The 17696-nt window shown below is 43.5% G+C and overlaps 1 protein-coding gene across 1 annotated transcript in view; it reads right to left on the reverse strand.

Annotated features, from left to right (window-relative positions):
- LOC144768679 (prostasin-like) overlaps positions 1 to 17696 on the reverse strand; it is a 101510-nt gene that overhangs the window by 35397 nt on the left and 48417 nt on the right. Inside the window, exon 2 of the mRNA XM_078652508.1 lies at positions 2218 to 2247. Coding sequence (XP_078508634.1) covers positions 2218 to 2247 — 30 coding nt within the window. The remainder of the gene's footprint in view (positions 1 to 2217; positions 2248 to 17696) is intronic.

Here is a 17696-nt window from a genome sequence, read left to right on the forward strand (position 1 = left end):
CACTGGAGAGGTGTGACCACAGCTGATTTTAACACGGGGGTCACAATGCCTCCTGCAAACCTGCAGTTGACCAACTGCGTCGTGTTGACATTGTTCGTTTCAGACATTGTTTTCATGGCAAGTGCCACATAGACCGCTGAAGCTTCATTCCAACCCAGAAGTAGTGGAGGAGTCCGCTACTGAATCACAGCAGGTGTAATATTTTCTGGTGTTAAATGTAGGTTATGGGCTAGTACAGCTTCCCTAATTCTGTTGATGTCACCAAGGAAGAAGCATTGATTTACTTCCAGCTATTTCAGTCATGCTGGGAGCTGCTTCGGCTTACAAGTCGGAATGTCTAACTTAAACAAAGTGGGGGTGATGATTTCAGTGAATCCAACGGACTTTGCAAAGGGAATTTTCTTGCCTAGAAAATCATCTTCCACAACACTCTTTGGGCAGCTCTGCAGACAATCTTGTTTAGATTTCCTTAATATACGTTTCAAACATCCCAACGATCCTCTCTAACTTTTTCTAAGAACAAAGACATTTTCACCTTTGTTCGATCCTTGGCTTGACCTCCTGAATGGAAGCTAGTACTTGAAAAACATTCTCAAGCAAGTTCTAATTTGTCACCAATGATTTTACAGTTAGTTTTAGAATGTAACACATGAGGTCCCTCCCACCCCTTCTTAACCACCATCTTGTCCTTTTTGGGTGACAAACCCTGGGCTGACCACTGAAGTCCAAGAGGCTAGCTCCAAAGTTATAGGTGTAATAAAATATAGCTGAAAGTGGGAACCCAGTCCAATAGTCACCCTCCGGCATGCATGGGACCCTAAAAATGCTGAAATCCCCATTGCCCCAGGGCATCATTAGCACCACAATATTCTAACTGGTACCTGTAATCGGGATTTAGTTCACCGTATTACATACTTTCTAGTAGTTTATGAAGTTACAGGGGAAACCTAAAAAAGTATCTGGTGTCCTGTAAATCAGATCTACCCCCAAGAGGTGTTAGGGTTTACTGAACAGATGAGATCAAGCATTGGGTAGCGGTTAGTTCATTTCATGCAGGGTAAACCTTACTGAAAAGGGTACACAGAAGAAAAACATTTTGAGGTCGGATGTTTTCTTGGCAGAAAAATGCTTTTCTTAGAGAGCCCTGATGGGACAAAGAATGTGATGCAATATTATGAGCACTGGTTATATAGGTTATTTTGGAAAAATATGTCCGTGGTCCTGTGTACCCTTAATGCAAGGTATGCAACAAACCTGATGATCTGGCCTGTGCAAAACCTGGTGGTTTGTCACAGAATGTGGCACCTCATTTAAAGGATGCCTCTCTCATATAGAATGGGTGCAAGCACCGGGTTGTTAAATGCACAGAAAAAGAGTTGAGTGTCCAGGCCGCCCACCTGCCTCCACACTGGGCAGCAGTGTCTTCATCAGTTACCATCCCCTTCCATTGAACTATTTGTGGAATGGTAAACTCTTAATCATGGATCTTGATAATCACTGGAGGTCAACATTCAAGTGAAGATCAGCATGAAATCTTCGTTGCCAAACACCTTTATCCCCCAAAAAATACGTGTATGTCTCCAATTACAGTGTCAGTTGCATGTTGTGAGGACACATCAACAAACCTTTAATAAAATATTGTTCTTCGGCGCCAGAAAACATCATCAGTGCTATTCCAACATTTTAGCTGTTTCTACCATTGTTAACCGCTCGTTATATCTTTTGAATAGGAACAGATTGACCTAAACCAGTATATTTTTACTACCCAAGTTTGTGCTTGAAAATTAAAACTGATTTTCTAACCTGAGTCGGATGAAATCCAATAAAACAGATTTTTCCATGCAAATTAAAAATTAGTCCCATGTTATCAATGCGCTCTATCACTTCCTTTTGGGGATACTCTTTCGAAGATGTTAGGCATAGGGAGTCCTCCGCAATCAATGTATCAAATTTAATAGTCGTATGGTATACGTTGCAAAGGTGGCTGATGAGTCTACTTAGTATATTGACTTTATGATTGAAAAACAGACCCCATTCCTGTCATAATGGGCTTCAGCACTGGAGTTAATGTAAATTATTATGATTTATTGAGATCCATCCAATGTCTCCTACTCTGCCTTCCTTTTCTCTAAAAGTCAAACTAAAGAGTTTCTATGATATTCAAAACTCAGAAAGGGATCAAAGAAAAATCTTAACAGCTCTTTGGACAGTACTTACATGCTTCTTCAGGTCGTACATCACAGAAACCTACAAAAAAAGAGAACAAGCAGGCCAGTTAATTTTTGAGAACAGTAAATACGCTTATATATACACACACATATATACACACATATTACTGCTGATTAATGTCAACCCCTGGATTACTAGTCTTTTCACTGTTTTCAGAAGGTTGTTGGTGTATAGGGACGGTCCCTGAACCCATGTTTTGGGAAAACAAGGGAGCATGGCCGTGAAGATAATAGATATGAGACCAATACCAGTCAAACAGCGAGGGACCTGCCCCAACTAGTGTTGCTACTTGGACAATTTTTTACCAGCACCACCGGTATTTGGATATCCCCTATACAAAAATAAGCAAAATCCCCCAAAGCTGGTATTTTTACCCCATGTTTGTACATACTTCAAACTGCAAATGGAAAGCACTTTTCGATGTGCGTGTGAGCTACGTGAATGATCTACAGCTAATCACTAAAGTACACAAAGGCAGAAAAGTCAAGTTACCAATTAACACATTTCATTGTGTTAAAAGCCCTATTCAGTATCACGCCCCGGCCTTTGCAGCCTCTTAAAATAACAACAAATGTCTGGTATTTTTCTCTAGTAAAGGCTAATCCCAACTACAGTGTGACAGTTAGATGAATCCAGGGAAACTCACATCATGACAAATATACCCCAGATAAGAAATAAAAGAGTTGCAAGCGCTGCCAAGGCTCCATTGGCAAGAACATGAACCATGGCATGGTTGACTGCCCAGTTCCCAGGGCTTAATTTGAGCCCATGGTATCCTGTGCACAGCACTAGCATTTTATTGTCTGCACCCGCACTTATGACAGCTACCAGTTGGTGGCGCGGTTTGCAGATAAATTAGAGATGAGCAGAACAGCAATTGTTTATTAATTCAGTACGGATTAAAAACAATACCTGCCGATCCCCCCCCCCCCTCCAAAAAAGTTATTTTGATAGATTTGGGGGCCTGGAATAGGCTGAACTGTCACACTTATAGAGTTCTGAATAGTAGTAGTTGTATAGGTTCTATCATTAGCAATGAAGGCAGTGGCAATGGGTGGTGCAAGCCGCAGAGTCCTCCTGACTAAAGCCCTGGAACTTTTTTTTTTTTTTTACAAATTAAGCACTGCCAGTTCCCCTCACTTGAGTGAGTCCCTCTGTCACGTGAGCCATCAATAGTACACCTAAATGCTGGTATTAGTTCTCAGGCCACAGTCCAGCGCTGCTCTGAAGCGAATCTTTAATTGGGGTGCCCGGTGCAGACTGAGCACTACGCTAATTGAGGAAAAAATGCATTATCCACGGAGCAGATGCAAACAAACAGTATATGCCTGTCCTGGAGACAGTGTGTGAGTGAAAGAGAGCTGCAGTTTGAAAGTAATTCTGTTTTTCACTTCCGGCTGACGCAGCCTCATTTTCAATAAGGAACAAGGATTCGCCCAGGGACGGGTGCAGTGTGTGAATAAATGTACCTGTGGAAGTGATCTGTGTGGGTTTCTAAGACCGTATGCCCTCGGCCGAAGGAGTACCCTCGAGAGGCTCAAAAACTCTGTGCCCCGGCACATAGGTATGTAACAGGGAGCAGGGGCAAAGAAGTAGCCAGTGCTATATATAACTTTTCAATTAAATAAACAAATACATAAATGTGCATAGATTTCCCCCCCCCCTCCCAAAAAGTATCGTGCAGGCCAAAAAGTGCAACTATTCCAACCATATTAGTGAAGATACTGCACAAACATCTGGGGCCCGTTCTGTAATGCCAAGGTGCTTTGAGGCTGCTGTAAGTAGGCACGGATGCAACCACTTATGTAATACTTTATAACATTATATAATATAACGATGTTTCCAGTGCCTACCATACATGAATTATCTCCCTTCAGTTAGTAAAGATATCCATTTAGCTGAACGCTGTGTTATCAGTCTCTCATCTTATTGCTGTCGCCATTTGAGATGCATAGGACGTCACGTGGACGTCTACGTTTTTAGATGCAAACTGGCTCACGGAGTACTTGCTGGTAGACACGATGTCTAGGATTGGGTGTCTATTTGCGAATTATGAAAATTCTACAGCTTGAACTATTTGCAATTTTCACAATCAATGTATTGCTCTAGAGTTTTTGATTGTTTACTTTAAACTTCATTCAAATGCTCAACTAATTTTAAGTTTAAAAACAACACTGCAAAAATCGTGCATTTGAGCCATAGCAAAAGCAAGAAGCACTCTTTTTCCCCACAAAAGGTGACAGTGCTACCACCTAGTGGGCGGTACTGAGAACTGCATTAATTTAAAACTAACGTTAAAGACCTATCTCGTGAGAGAGTTCCTAACTAAGGTCGTTGAACTTGTCACTTTAATCCGTGCACACTACACTCATTTCTATTTATGAGAGATATAATAGCCTCCATTGTAAATTTAAATTCACATAGCTGGCAAGAAATTACTGGAAAAACACAGGATTTTTAAATGGCCCCACGGAAGGCTAGAATTTAACTTGGTAATAGTAATCAGGGCTTAATTTACAAAGGACTTGGATTGAAAGTCCAACATGTTATGCGTGCAGACATATCTCGCCCTTTGGAGGGAATTTGCAACATTCGTGTAATTCACAAGAAATTTTAGAAGTATTTCCATAAATCTTCAGTAGATTCAGAGCACTTATATGGGCAGCCATTTATGAACCCCTTAAATGTACATGTGTACGCGACCACATTCAGAAGTAGAAAGCATTTCAATTTGATTTGAAACTCTGGTAGGTTTTCCATGCGGAAAAGTTCCTGCAACATTTTGTGACTGCAGACCAACTTTTTCTAAATGGACCCCCCTTTTGAAAACCCACGAACCAACAACATTTAAGACATTTGCTCAGGGATTTAACAAGATTTGTGAAATTTCGATGTGAGAAAATCCTATTTCCAGGGGGTAAAATCACAACAACAATCCTGGTTCTGTAAGTTAATAATGAGATGTTGCCCTCGTAAGTAATATTCGTGCATACGGTGTGCATAACATTGTGAATCTGGTCTGAAGTGGTAAAGCTTGTATATTTCATAGTACGAGTGAGAAGTCGTGAAAAGTATTACTGCCTAAACGGTTGTATGCACTTCACACCACACCTTTCGTTTCTAAGCGCTGTAAATACCAGGTATCACTACTACGCAATTTAACGTATGCAATATACGACCCCTGTAACGATACAAGGTTGATTCGGGTCTTAGGATAAAAACTCGTCACCTGCATACCACCTTGCGTTTAATTGACAATGTTCAACTCGAGAGCTATTCAGCCGACGTCACTGAGGATGCAGAGTACTCCAGACGGCGGGGTTATGGACAGAATTTGGAATTGTGGCAACTAATCATTTGAAAGACCAAACCAGACATTCCGGAACTAAAGAAAGTCTACTTCTGAATGTTCCCAAAAGGCTGAAATTTGAAATTTCACTTTCATAATTCTACAATTTCCAAGAAGGTATGCATTCTCTGATAAATGAGAGTGCAGCAGCACACCATGCTTTAATAATATATTTGTGATTGTGTGCTCCAAAATTCACCACTGGCCACATATCACACCCGTACCAATCTACGGAATGGGCGTAGCTCATTTGCTACCTTGTTATCTGTGGGACACTTAGATTGTTCACACTCACTATGACTGCGGTGGTGTAACATTGATGGAAGTGTCTCCACTAAAAATGGTTCCAGCGCCACAGAACGCCTTAAAAAAGTACTACGCCTGACGTTCCTTCCGCATTGATGGTGTGTCCCAAAAGGGGTGACATACCTGGAAACAAGTGTGGGAGACAGACCTGGAATAGTAATTGGTACCTCTGCACAGGCCAGCGCTTTCCCCTAAGGCAAGTCGTTTCCGGTTGTAAAGACTTGGGTGGTTGAGGAATGCAGTGGTAACAAGCATTTGCAATGCAATAGGTCTCGCATTAGGAAAGTTTGAGCTATTGGTATTGTAAATGGCAAAGTTTTTATTTATGTTTCTTTTTTTTTAAATAGCTAAATTAATAGCTTCGTCATTTACAATGCCAATAGTTATAACTTTCGCAAATGGGATACCTATAGCATTTGTAATGCAATATGTTTTGTATTTACAAACCGCGAGAGGACAAAAAAAAGCTCGGGACCACCGCCTCCTCCCAGGCCTTCAAAAGGGACCTCAAAGTTCTCCTCCTCCAGAGACACCTCCAAAAGTAATTCAGGTCCTCTTGCTATTTGTGAGGAAGACTTCCCACTACTGAGAATTTCTACTTTCCATGACCATGGAAGTGCCTTCCCAGTGTATGCCTGTGATTGGAGGGTCTGCCTTTTTGCAGTATTTTCCATGTATTGGTGTTCGGTGCCCTTTTGTAACATGCACACACCACTCTGCCCTTTGTGGAAAAGTAAATTTTGCCATGTTCTGTGTCCCTACGCCTCATCCATCATATGTTATGTGTGCATGACCAATATGCATATGTTATTCCCCATGTCCGATTAAAGACGCAATTACAGTTGTGTCCACCTCTAGTGTGCTATTTTCCAGTCCTCGTGAATACTACGAATATCAGGCCTATGTAAAGAAATGTTGCCACGTTTCTCAGTGTGCACGTTATTCCACTATAAAGTCCCCGTTTCTAGGCCTCAAAAGGGCCTGGACCCTGGATTCAGCTCCTGTCTCCTGAAAGCTTCGCTAAGGAGCGATACAGCCCCCACCTGTATCCTCGACCTTTCACTTACTTCCTGCCTTGCAGTGCCCGGTGCACCCCGGCTCTGCCTCTGAGTCTGCCAAAAGTATGTTATAGTTCCAGCTATCAGTTCAGTCCTCCTCCTTTGCATTCCTAAGCTACTGAACTGCATCAATAGTTTCCGTCATTGTCTAGCCTTCTCGTCTCCATGTTAGAGAAATACTGTATTTAATGGTCATTTAATATTCTCCATCACGCACTACATGTAGAATAAAGCATGGTCCAGTCTTAGAATCAGGTTAGCCTCTCCCCTCATGACTTCTAGTTTATATCGACATGTTCCCTAAACATTAGATACCAGATAGGGTTTAGGCACATGTCGCTCCGACCCTCCAGACTCTAGTCTCTGCTCCTAGCACAGAGTTCGTAGCCCCAGCTTCTCCTAGTAACACGTCATTGCTAGTTTTCGCGCACCATTAGGTTAAAGGTCCCGGCTCCTTAGGTAGCCCCCTCCTATGTGTCCGCCCATTCATGACATATTCTGTTACGTTTTACATCACATGTCTAAGTAAACTCCCAGTTACACCTCTTTTTACTGTTATCTCTCGCGACTGCTACGCGTCACGCCTTCTACTCCACCCACTGTTACGCCTACTGCAATGTAATGCTATGTGTTTGCGCTATGTATATAAATCAATGTTATGTTATTAAATGTTAGCGCGCTCATCCCAGACCCAGCCCCAGCAGCTGCTGGGCCCCAGTTGTCCTGCTGGGCCTCTTTTCCCCTGCCAGGCCTTATTGTCCTATTCCCATGCAGGTTGTCCTGATCCTGTCCTTATGCTGTAATAAACCTGCAGAAACTCCTACTACCTCGAATCTTGACTCTTATTTATTGAGCTATCTGTTATTCATTCATTCATCCAAAAATAGGGTATTATTTATTTATTTACCACATAATGGCGCCCGAACAGGGACTCGCCCTTTCCCCACGCGTCGGTGAAGCCACGCCGACCCCCTGACCCTCTGCAGTCGTGACGGAACCATACCGTGCACTGGCAGATATTTCTGCTTCAAGTATCCCTCAGGCCCACGGAGGAGACGGAGGAGGCGGTCCAGCATCCGAACGAGACGGTGGAGGAACGCGGCGAGTCCCGACCAGAGCCCAAGCCGAGAGTCCGAGGTCCGAGGTATCCGGAGGTCCACCCGTAACTGAAGTCCGAAGTCCGAAGTTCGTCGTCGTAGTCCAGTCCCGTCCGAGGCCTTCCGTTCCGTGCTGCCCGGTGAGTACCATTGCTGGGGTAGTGTCTAGACAGGGTCAGTCTAAATTGACTCCTGGTCCGTGGGTTGGTGGTACCCAAGCCCACAAACGAAGTGTTCACCTAGGTGGATACGGGTCTTGATGTGTTCCTTTATGGGACCGGTATGTTCCGTACTGTTATAGCAGTGCATCCAGTAACTCTAGTCTGTTCCGTTCTCGAGAATTCTGTTCTGTTTCTGTTTTCAGTATTTTCAGGTAGTATTCTGTTCGAACTGTTATTTATAATGTTGTTCAATGTATTTCCAATGTCGTGGTATGCCTGAATTGTTTTCCCAATTGTTATTGTTTTTCGTGTATTGTATTGTGTTCCGATTCAAGGTTAGAATGCCGCTCTTTTCCAAGTTACGTCAGTTAAAGACTAGAAAGGGTCTGCTGGAAGCAGCAGTTCCTGTTCCGCCTAGGGACAGTCCAGGTCACTTTATGTATCAGAAACATGGCATAAGCGCCATATTGTATCTAGATTTATGGGTAGAATATACCAAACAGTTAGAGGAAAAGTATAGATGGCCCGTATCGGGTACATGGGATGCCGAATGTATCATGCGAGTAGAAGAAGCATTATGGAAAAAGAAAGCCAGACAGTCACAGAAAGATGCCATCGAGTTATGGCGTAAGGAAGCGCATAGAAGAACGGAAAAGGAAGTCAGAAAGTCAGAGTTAAGTAGAGAATCCCAAGAACGAGCCCAAGAAAGAGAATTAATCGAGATAGGTGAACAAGTCAAAGCCGAACAGTCAGATAGACAGAGGCATGCCCTTATTAAGGGTATGTATCCTCTCCTTGCCGAAGGCTTGCCAAAAGCGACCCCAGAGGCATCCAGTAATTTCCTGCCACCATTAGTTCCGACCAAGCTACGTCACAAACCGACCGCAGCTGATATTTTTATTTCGTCCTATTTGGACGACACAGTTCCAGAATATGCAAATCCAGTTCGCGCTCCACCTGTCCCTGTAAATCAGGCACTTCCCGTTCCTCCAGACACCGGAGTACCTGTTGCGGTACCCCCGGGTCAGCCTGCCATACAAGTTCAGCCCACGTTACAATTACCGACCCTGCAAGCACGAAGAATGTCAGTCGACGATTCTAGTTTAGGGGCCGCAGGAGGAGGTCCTCCTCAAACCCCGCCGCCACACAAGCGTTTATCAGCACTCGAATTACATGCTCAAGCATCACAGCGTACTCCTAAAAGTAATAAGTCTGTTACAGAAATCAGACAAGCCCTTGCCGAATGTGTTTATGATCCAGTTCCAGGCGAATATAGTATGGTTTTATATTCCGTACGCGTAAGAAGGGTGACCGAGTATCTAGTCACCTTACCGAATATGAAAGAAGATCTAGACAGAATATATCGTTTCATCCGTACAGGGGATGATCCAGAAAGTATTGGCGAGATTATGTCTCAAAGGAAAGCCGAGATTCAGCTCATGATATTAAAGTTCCTGATTAATTGTCTAATAAGAGAACAAGATTATCCGTCTAAAGATCCCGCCGAAATGAGAATCTTAACAAGGTGGAGTGATAATATAGCCGAGGGTAAGCACAAGACCATTAGTGCCATGGAAAGTATGTACAAGAAAATTCGTAAAGAAATAGTAAGGTTACACGAACAGCGTAAAGCAGCACAAGTAAGCGAGAAAGAAAGTATCTCTGATCCTGAAGAGGAAGAGAACGAGAATCCCGCCAGAATAGCGTATGTAGGAAGATCCAGATTTCCAGATCGCCATTTACGTCCAGAACCTAAGTCTATTTTTCATCATCCAGTACCAGAACAAGGTTCTTTAGAACAAGTATTTCAAGCTACCGATCACATCCTGAAATCACGAGTCGGTTATAGCGAATTAAGTACTATGCATGAACAAGAACTAGCCCGATCAGCAGTCCGATGGATTACTGATTCTACCACTTTTCCAGATGAAATAGTGGCACAAATGTTTCTGAAACTGCCCCCAGCCGAGCAACGACTGGTGGGTATGTATATGATCCAGTACCTCATTACCCTGTATGAGGGTCAACATTCTGATCCAGGCCCGTTACACGATGTCTTGAACGAGTTACTCCAGTATAAATGGAGAGGTCTAGGTACCGATTTAATAAGTGTCATTCTAGAACAGCGCCACAAGTATAGAACGTTTCTGAACCCGCATTTTGTTCATGTCTCACCCCCAGAAAGTAAACCATTTTACATAGATAGACAGAATCCGTTACGAGAAGTCCACCCAGTCCAAGGGGCGGGTGGCGTAATGCAACGAGTGTTTGTATACACTCCAATTTCAAAGATGGAACTTCTGGAAATGAAGAAATTAATTCCCTGTCATGACAAAGATCCAGCAGGGTTCCATAGAGAATTAAAAGATATGCTCCGTATGGGAGAATACACTTACCCAGATATCATTAAAATGTTAAAGGTCCTGTTACCCGCAGGGGTGTATGAAAAGTTAAAAGAAAAAGAATGGGAGGTGGGAGAGAAAAAGATCGATTGGACAGCTCTAGAAGCTGAAGACAAGGCACGAGTACCAGGTACCGGTCTTGGAGATAAATGTAAAGAATTACCAGAATTATTGATTCAAGTTTTACCCAGATTATTGACAACTAGGAAAGAAGACTGGGATGCAATCTCAGCCTGTAAACAGAAACAAGATGAAGACATTAGTGATTTTTATTCTAGATTCGAGAAATGTTTCAGTATTAATAGTGGTCTCAAGACAAGTAGTGAGTCATACCCTCATCTTTTCGTTACCAAATTAGTCGAGAATTCAAGTCCACAAATTAAAAACCGAGTTTTGAAAGTCGAAAGCACCTGGCAAGCAAATACTCCGTCCCAGATGCTCCAGATGCTCCAGTATCACCAGAATAGAATCAGAGAAGAGCAAGAACACGAAAGAAAACGTATGAAAGACACGAAAATGAAAGTGCTAGTTGCACAATCTATTCCTCAAGACAGTCAGAAGAGGGGTCCGAATCAAGCCAGTCATCCTGCGGCTCCCGTTAAAGGGAACTGCAATTATTGTAAACAGCCAGGTCATTTTATAAACGAGTGTGCAGTTCTGAAACATAATATAGCTACTGGTAGGACTAAAGAAAGACCACGTCCGCCGAGACAAGAACAAGTTTCACAGACTCTTCGGTCACAGAATGCACCACAGACAGTTACCGTACCGCAGCCTATTGCTGCAACACAGCACGTTACTTCGCAGATGTACCAGTATGCACAGTCCGAGTATCCAGAGTACCAGCCATATTCATGAAACAGCCTAGAGAGGGAGGTAGGCTTGCCTCTCATCGAGATACCTGTAGACCAAGAAGGTCCCTATGTTCATAGCCAAGTATTAGGGAAAGACAGAAAATTTTTGATCGATACAGGGGCAAGTAGGACCACAATTAGTCACGCCGAAGTTCCAGGGGCTCCGCTCTCAGGCTCAAGAAATGTTTCCCTTGGATTTTCAGGAAAACCCATAGTTAATGAGATATCAAAGCCAGTTACTCTAGAAGTAGGTCCATTGTCCCGTACTACTGATCTGTTACTTACTAAGTCATGTCCAGAAAATCTGTTAGGTATTAAGACATTGAAAGAATTAGGTGCAGTTATTTGCTGTTCCCCAGAGGGAATACGATTGTTCCTACGTGACTTTAAGGGTCACTATGTATTACGAGATTTTGATTCAAGATTGTCTAATGTTCCGCAGCATTTATGGGCACAAGGTCCAACTGATGTAGGTTACATGCAAATCACACCCTATCGTGTGACTCTCAAGCCAGGTGTAGTGTTACCACGAATCAGACAGTACAGATTGCCACCTGAGGCTGTAGCAGCCTTATCCAAAATTATTGACGAGCTCATGGCTCAAGGAGTAGTTGTAGAAACTGACTCCAATGTATGCAATTCTCCGATCATTCCAGTCATGAAACGTACTGATCCAAATGCACCCCCAGTATATCGATTAGTGATTGATTTACGAGAGCTTAATAAATGTATTATTCCTCAGTACCCAGTTGTCCCAGACATTTCTTCCCTGTTAACTGCCATTGATTCCGAAGCCACGTTTTTCACTGTTATTGACCTCAAGAATGCATTTTTTAGTGTTCCAATTCATCCAGACAGCCAGTTTCTTTTCGGATTTTGTTTAAATGGAAGGAGCTATATGTTTACACGCGCTCCTCAAGGTTTCACAGAAAGCCCTAGTATTTACAGTCAAGCACTCAAGAGACAACTAGACAACATTCACATGCCAACTGACACTGCCCTGCTCCAGTATGTCGATGATCTACTGATCACAGCCCGTTCTGAACGTGACTGCGAGCGAGCATCACTTACAGTTCTGTATTTTCTAGCCGAGATGGGGCACAAGGTGTCACCTTCAAAGATTCAATTCTGTGTCCAGCAAGTGGTATACTTAGGACACTTGCTGTCCAAGAGGGGTAGGCAGTTGACACCCGACCGTATCCAGTTAATAGCGAGTCTTCCCCAGCCCAGAACCCAGAAGGAGGTACGTGCCTTTATCGGCCTTACTTCTTATTGTAGACAATGGATTCCCCAGTATGCATTTCTAGCCAAGCCACTGATACAGTTAACGACACAGGAGGCAGCCGTATCGACTGTCCTCCCTTGGACATCTGACCATACACTTAGTTTTAACGAGTTAAAGAAAGCCCTATGCCAAGCTCCAGTTCTAGCTACACCGAACTACAGTAAGCCTTTTACACTTTTTGTTACTGAACGCGAAGGTACAGCATTATCTGTTCTCACACAAGATCAAGCAGGTCAATACAAGCCCTGTGCTTATTTTTCGAGCACATTAGATCCAGTCGCCCAGGCGTTGCCTGCGTGCCTCAAGTCAGTTGCAGCCACAGCACTAGCTATCAGACAAAGTGATTCCATAGTTTTAGGACATTCCCTGACAGTACAAGTTCCACATTCAGTAGAAGTTCTTTTAAACCGAACACAAACTCAGCACTTGACAATTGCACGTTTAACAGGTTATGAATTGACACTGTTCCAGCCACACATAGAAATTAGACGCTGCAACGTTCTGAATCCTGCTACACTGTTACCATCAGTTAATTCAAATCCAGACCCACATGATTGTGTGGAAGTAGTTAACATTACGACAAAGCCAAGACAAGACCTGACAGACATTCCGTTACCAGATCCTGACCTGACACTTTATGTGGATGGTTCATGTATGAGAACTAGTACAGGAGAACTAGTCGCCGCGTATGCAGTGACTACTGACACTGAAGTTATTGAAACACACCGTATTGATACCCTGTCCGCTCAAGCAGCAGAGCTAGTTGCTCTGACACAAGCCTGTATACACGCCAAGAACCTGAAAGTTAATGTTTACACAGATTCACGTTATGCATTCGGAGTTGTACACGACTTCGGAGTGCTCTGGCAGGAGAGAGGTTTCATGACTTCTCATGGAACCAAGATTCAGCATGGTCTCCTTATTCAAGCCCTGTTAGATGCCATACATTTACCGACATCTATTGCTATCATGAAGTGCAAAGCACATACGAAAGTCACTGACATTATTTCCCAAGGTAATGACCTAGCAGACCGCACAGCCAAGCTTACAGCACAGACTCCAGACATTCCAGTAAACATGACACATATTCCAGATCTGATTACATGCATGACAGTTAAGGACCCTACTCAAGATGTCATAGATATTCAGTCACATGCTACTCCCGATGAAATCAAGAAATGGTCTGTACAAGGAGGGGTCCAGACAGATCAAGGATGGTTAACGAAGGGTAGAGCCACATGGTTTCTCCCCGATTCTATGGTTCAAGTCATTATCAATACCGCACATAGTCCAGCACATTTAGGAGAAAAAGCTATGTTAGACAGTATCCAGAACATTTGGTTCAACAAGCATTTACGAGCTGCAGCCAAGCAGAAAGTCCGTACCTGTATGATATGTTGTCAGTTTAATCCAGGTAAAAGTGTCCCGGTGGAACAAGGTGGTTTCCAGCCCCCTGACCACCCTTTTGAGGCCCTCCAGATGGATTATATTCAGATGGAGCGATGTCGAGGTTTCAAGTATGTCCTTGTAGTAGTATGCGCTTTGTCCAGGTGGACAGAAGCATATCCAGTCCCAGATTACACAGCCGCGACCACTGCCAAGCAGCTGGTTCGTGAATTCTTCCCTAGATACGGACTCCCTAGAGTCGTATATTCTGATAACGGTCAGCCATTCTCATCCGAACTCATGAAACACGTTTCCCTGTTGTTAGGGTACCAGTGGAAGTTCCATTGTGTACGCCATCCAGAAGCAGCTGGACTAGTCGAAAGACATAATCAGACTCTGAAAATCCGTATAGCAAAAGTCTGTAAAGACAAGGGTGTGGACTGGTTAGTAGCTTTGCCAGTCGCTCTGTTTTACATGCGTATGGTCGCACATTCCAGATCAGGTCTGTCCCCGTATGAGGTCGTTTTCGGCCGCCCCCCTAACATGTGGGGTACTCCTAGACCCCGAAGTATTACCGATGTTTCATGTAATATGCTGACAGATTACCTAGCTTCCTTGATGTCTGCCCTCAACTCATGTCGTTCACAGGTTGCCGCCGCATTTCCAGACAATACCGAGGTGGCACCGCACGAGATCGTTCCAGGTTCCTTGGTGATGATCAGAAATTTTGACAGATCAAGTCCGCTGGAACCACGTTGGAAGGAGCCACGTCAGGTCCTCTTGACCACCCGAACTGCCGTCAAGTTGGAAGGCAGGAAGGGGTGGGTTCACCTTTCTCATGTAAAACTTTTCAAAGGACCGAAGCCAGACTTCAAAGACATCGCCAAAAACATTTCCCAGGATTCGAAGGATTGCCAGAACATTGTTTTAAAGGACTGTCCCGCACCAGACTTTATTACAACCCCTCCCTTGTTAGAGAAAACTCCGCAACAGGAGTATAAGTTAAAGCTCAGGTCTAATAAGTCAGCCAGTTTGATTGTATAAGTCCTCCCCTAGGTGAAACGGTTAGACTGTTTCTGACATGTATAAAATAGACCCCCATAGTGAGAGAGTCAGTCGAAGTTCACTTCAATGCATCGTTTTTCTAAGTTTCATATTGTTTCTCAGCATAATGATTTCCTGCACCAGTTATGCTTTCTATCTGTGTTTTCCAGTTCCTCATGTAAATATGTCTGCTCATGCTACAGTAGAGCACACGTTTAGTGATCTGCCTCCTCACGAATATTCATACCGCCTCGCAATGCGTAATAACACATTCATCCGTATGTTACATTATTCACACCAGACCAGCAATGCCACAAATTGTTGGGTGTGTGGTCGACTCCCCCCTTTCCAGACACCGAAGGGAGTTCTGCCACTCTTTCCTTATCCATTCTCACACAATGGTTCGTGTGGAGCATGGTCCACGCTAACGTCATCCTCAACAGATATGTCTTTTCTTAACAGTACATGTTTCCCAGACAAGCAAGGTTTCCCCCACAGAACAGGTTTAGATTTAGAAAATGAAGTATATAATTTAGGAAATTATTCGTCGAATTTCATGGTTCTGAATGTTCAGTCTGATACTACTCCAGACTCACCCGCTATTTCAGTACTACCAGTCAAAGGCGAATTATGTGTCCGTAGTTATGGTTCTGTACATATAGGTCATAGTGAATGTACTACTGTTATCCAGTATAGTGACAGTAGGAAAACTATTTTTAGAGCTTCACGTCATTCTTATTTTGTTTGTGGTCAAACTGCATATGTCCGTCTGCCCCTCGATTGGGAGGGAACCTGTTACATTGCTTTCCTACTGCCACCTGTTTTTCTAGCCCCACCTGATTATCATAGGAATTCTTTCTTAGTACACACTAGACACAAGAGAAATCTCCCGATTGTCGATTATACTGAAACCGCCGCAGAGCAATTCATTGATATAGATAAAGGTGTTTTCCCTTATTTAGGTACAGTTGTAAATAGTAAGCTAATTCGTAGGTTAACAAGAACCCTTGAAGCTGTAGTAGATGAGACTGCCTCTGCTCTAGGTAACTTAACTGAAGAACAATCCTTTATGAGAATTGTCGTTTTACAGAATCGTCTCGTCCTTGACGTCATACTGGCCGATAGGGGCGGGGCCTGTAGAATTCTCGGATCCAGTTGTTGCATTTTCATTCCAAATAACGCGCCGTCTGTTTATTCAGCTATGACCAGACTCCATAAAATTGCCCATCTGTTACACCAAGATCCAGGCACCTGGACATGGTCCGGTTGGTTCTGGAATGTAATTTCTGCATGGGGATGGAAAGTCCTGTCCTTTTTAGGTATTGCAGTAGCGATCATATTTAGCTGCTGCCTCTGTATACAATGTGGCCCTGCGATTTGCAGCATGTGTGCTACCTCTTGTATTCCTAGTCCCAAGCCCTGTTCTAAATCCCGTTCCAAGACAATTCGAGACGAGCAAATGGTACTGTATGAAATGATAGATGGTATCATGAATATTGATGTTTCCTGATGGAAACGTAGTGACAAGGAGGGAATGTGGAAAAGTAAATTTTGCCATGTTCTGTGTCCCTACGCCTCATCCATCATATGTTATGTGTGCATGACCAATATGCATATGTTATTCCCCATGTCCGATTAAAGACGCAATTACAGTTGTGTCCACCTCTAGTGTGCTATTTTCCAGTCCTCGTGAATACTACGAATATCAGGCCTATGTAAAGAAATGTTGCCACGTTTCTCAGTGTGCACGTTATTCCACTATAAAGTCCCCGTTTCTAGGCCTCAAAAGGGCCTGGACCCTGGATTCAGCTCCTGTCTCCTGAAAGCTTCGCTAAGGAGCGATACAGCCCCCACCTGTATCCTCGACCTTTCACTTACTTCCTGCCTTGCAGTGCCCGGTGCACCCCGGCTCTGCCTCTGAGTCTGCCAAAAGTATGTTATAGTTCCAGCTATCAGTTCAGTCCTCCTCCTTTGCATTCCTAAGCTACTGAACTGCATCAATAGTTTCCGTCATTGTCTAGCCTTCTCGTCTCCATGTTAGAGAAATACTGTATTTAATGGTCATTTAATATTCTCCATCACGCACTACATGTAGAATAAAGCATGGTCCAGTCTTAGAATCAGGTTAGCCTCTCCCCTCATGACTTCTAGTTTATATCGACATGTTCCCTAAACATTAGATACCAGATAGGGTTTAGGCACATGTCGCTCCGACCCTCCAGACTCTAGTCTCTGCTCCTAGCACAGAGTTCGTAGCCCCAGCTTCTCCTAGTAACACGTCATTGCTAGTTTTCGCGCACCATTAGGTTAAAGGTCCCGGCTCCTTAGGTAGCCCCCTCCTATGTGTCCGCCCATTCATGACATATTCTGTTACGTTTTACATCACATGTCTAAGTAAACTCCCAGTTACACCTCTTTTTACTGTTATCTCTCGCGACTGCTACGCGTCACGCCTTCTACTCCACCCACTGTTACGCCTACTGCAATGTAATGCTATGTGTTTGCGCTATGTATATAAATCAATG

The sequence above is a fragment of the Lissotriton helveticus genome, chromosome 7, assembly GCF_964261635.1.
Source record: "Lissotriton helveticus chromosome 7, aLisHel1.1, whole genome shotgun sequence".
Classification (NCBI taxonomy): Eukaryota; Metazoa; Chordata; class Amphibia; order Caudata; family Salamandridae; genus Lissotriton; species Lissotriton helveticus.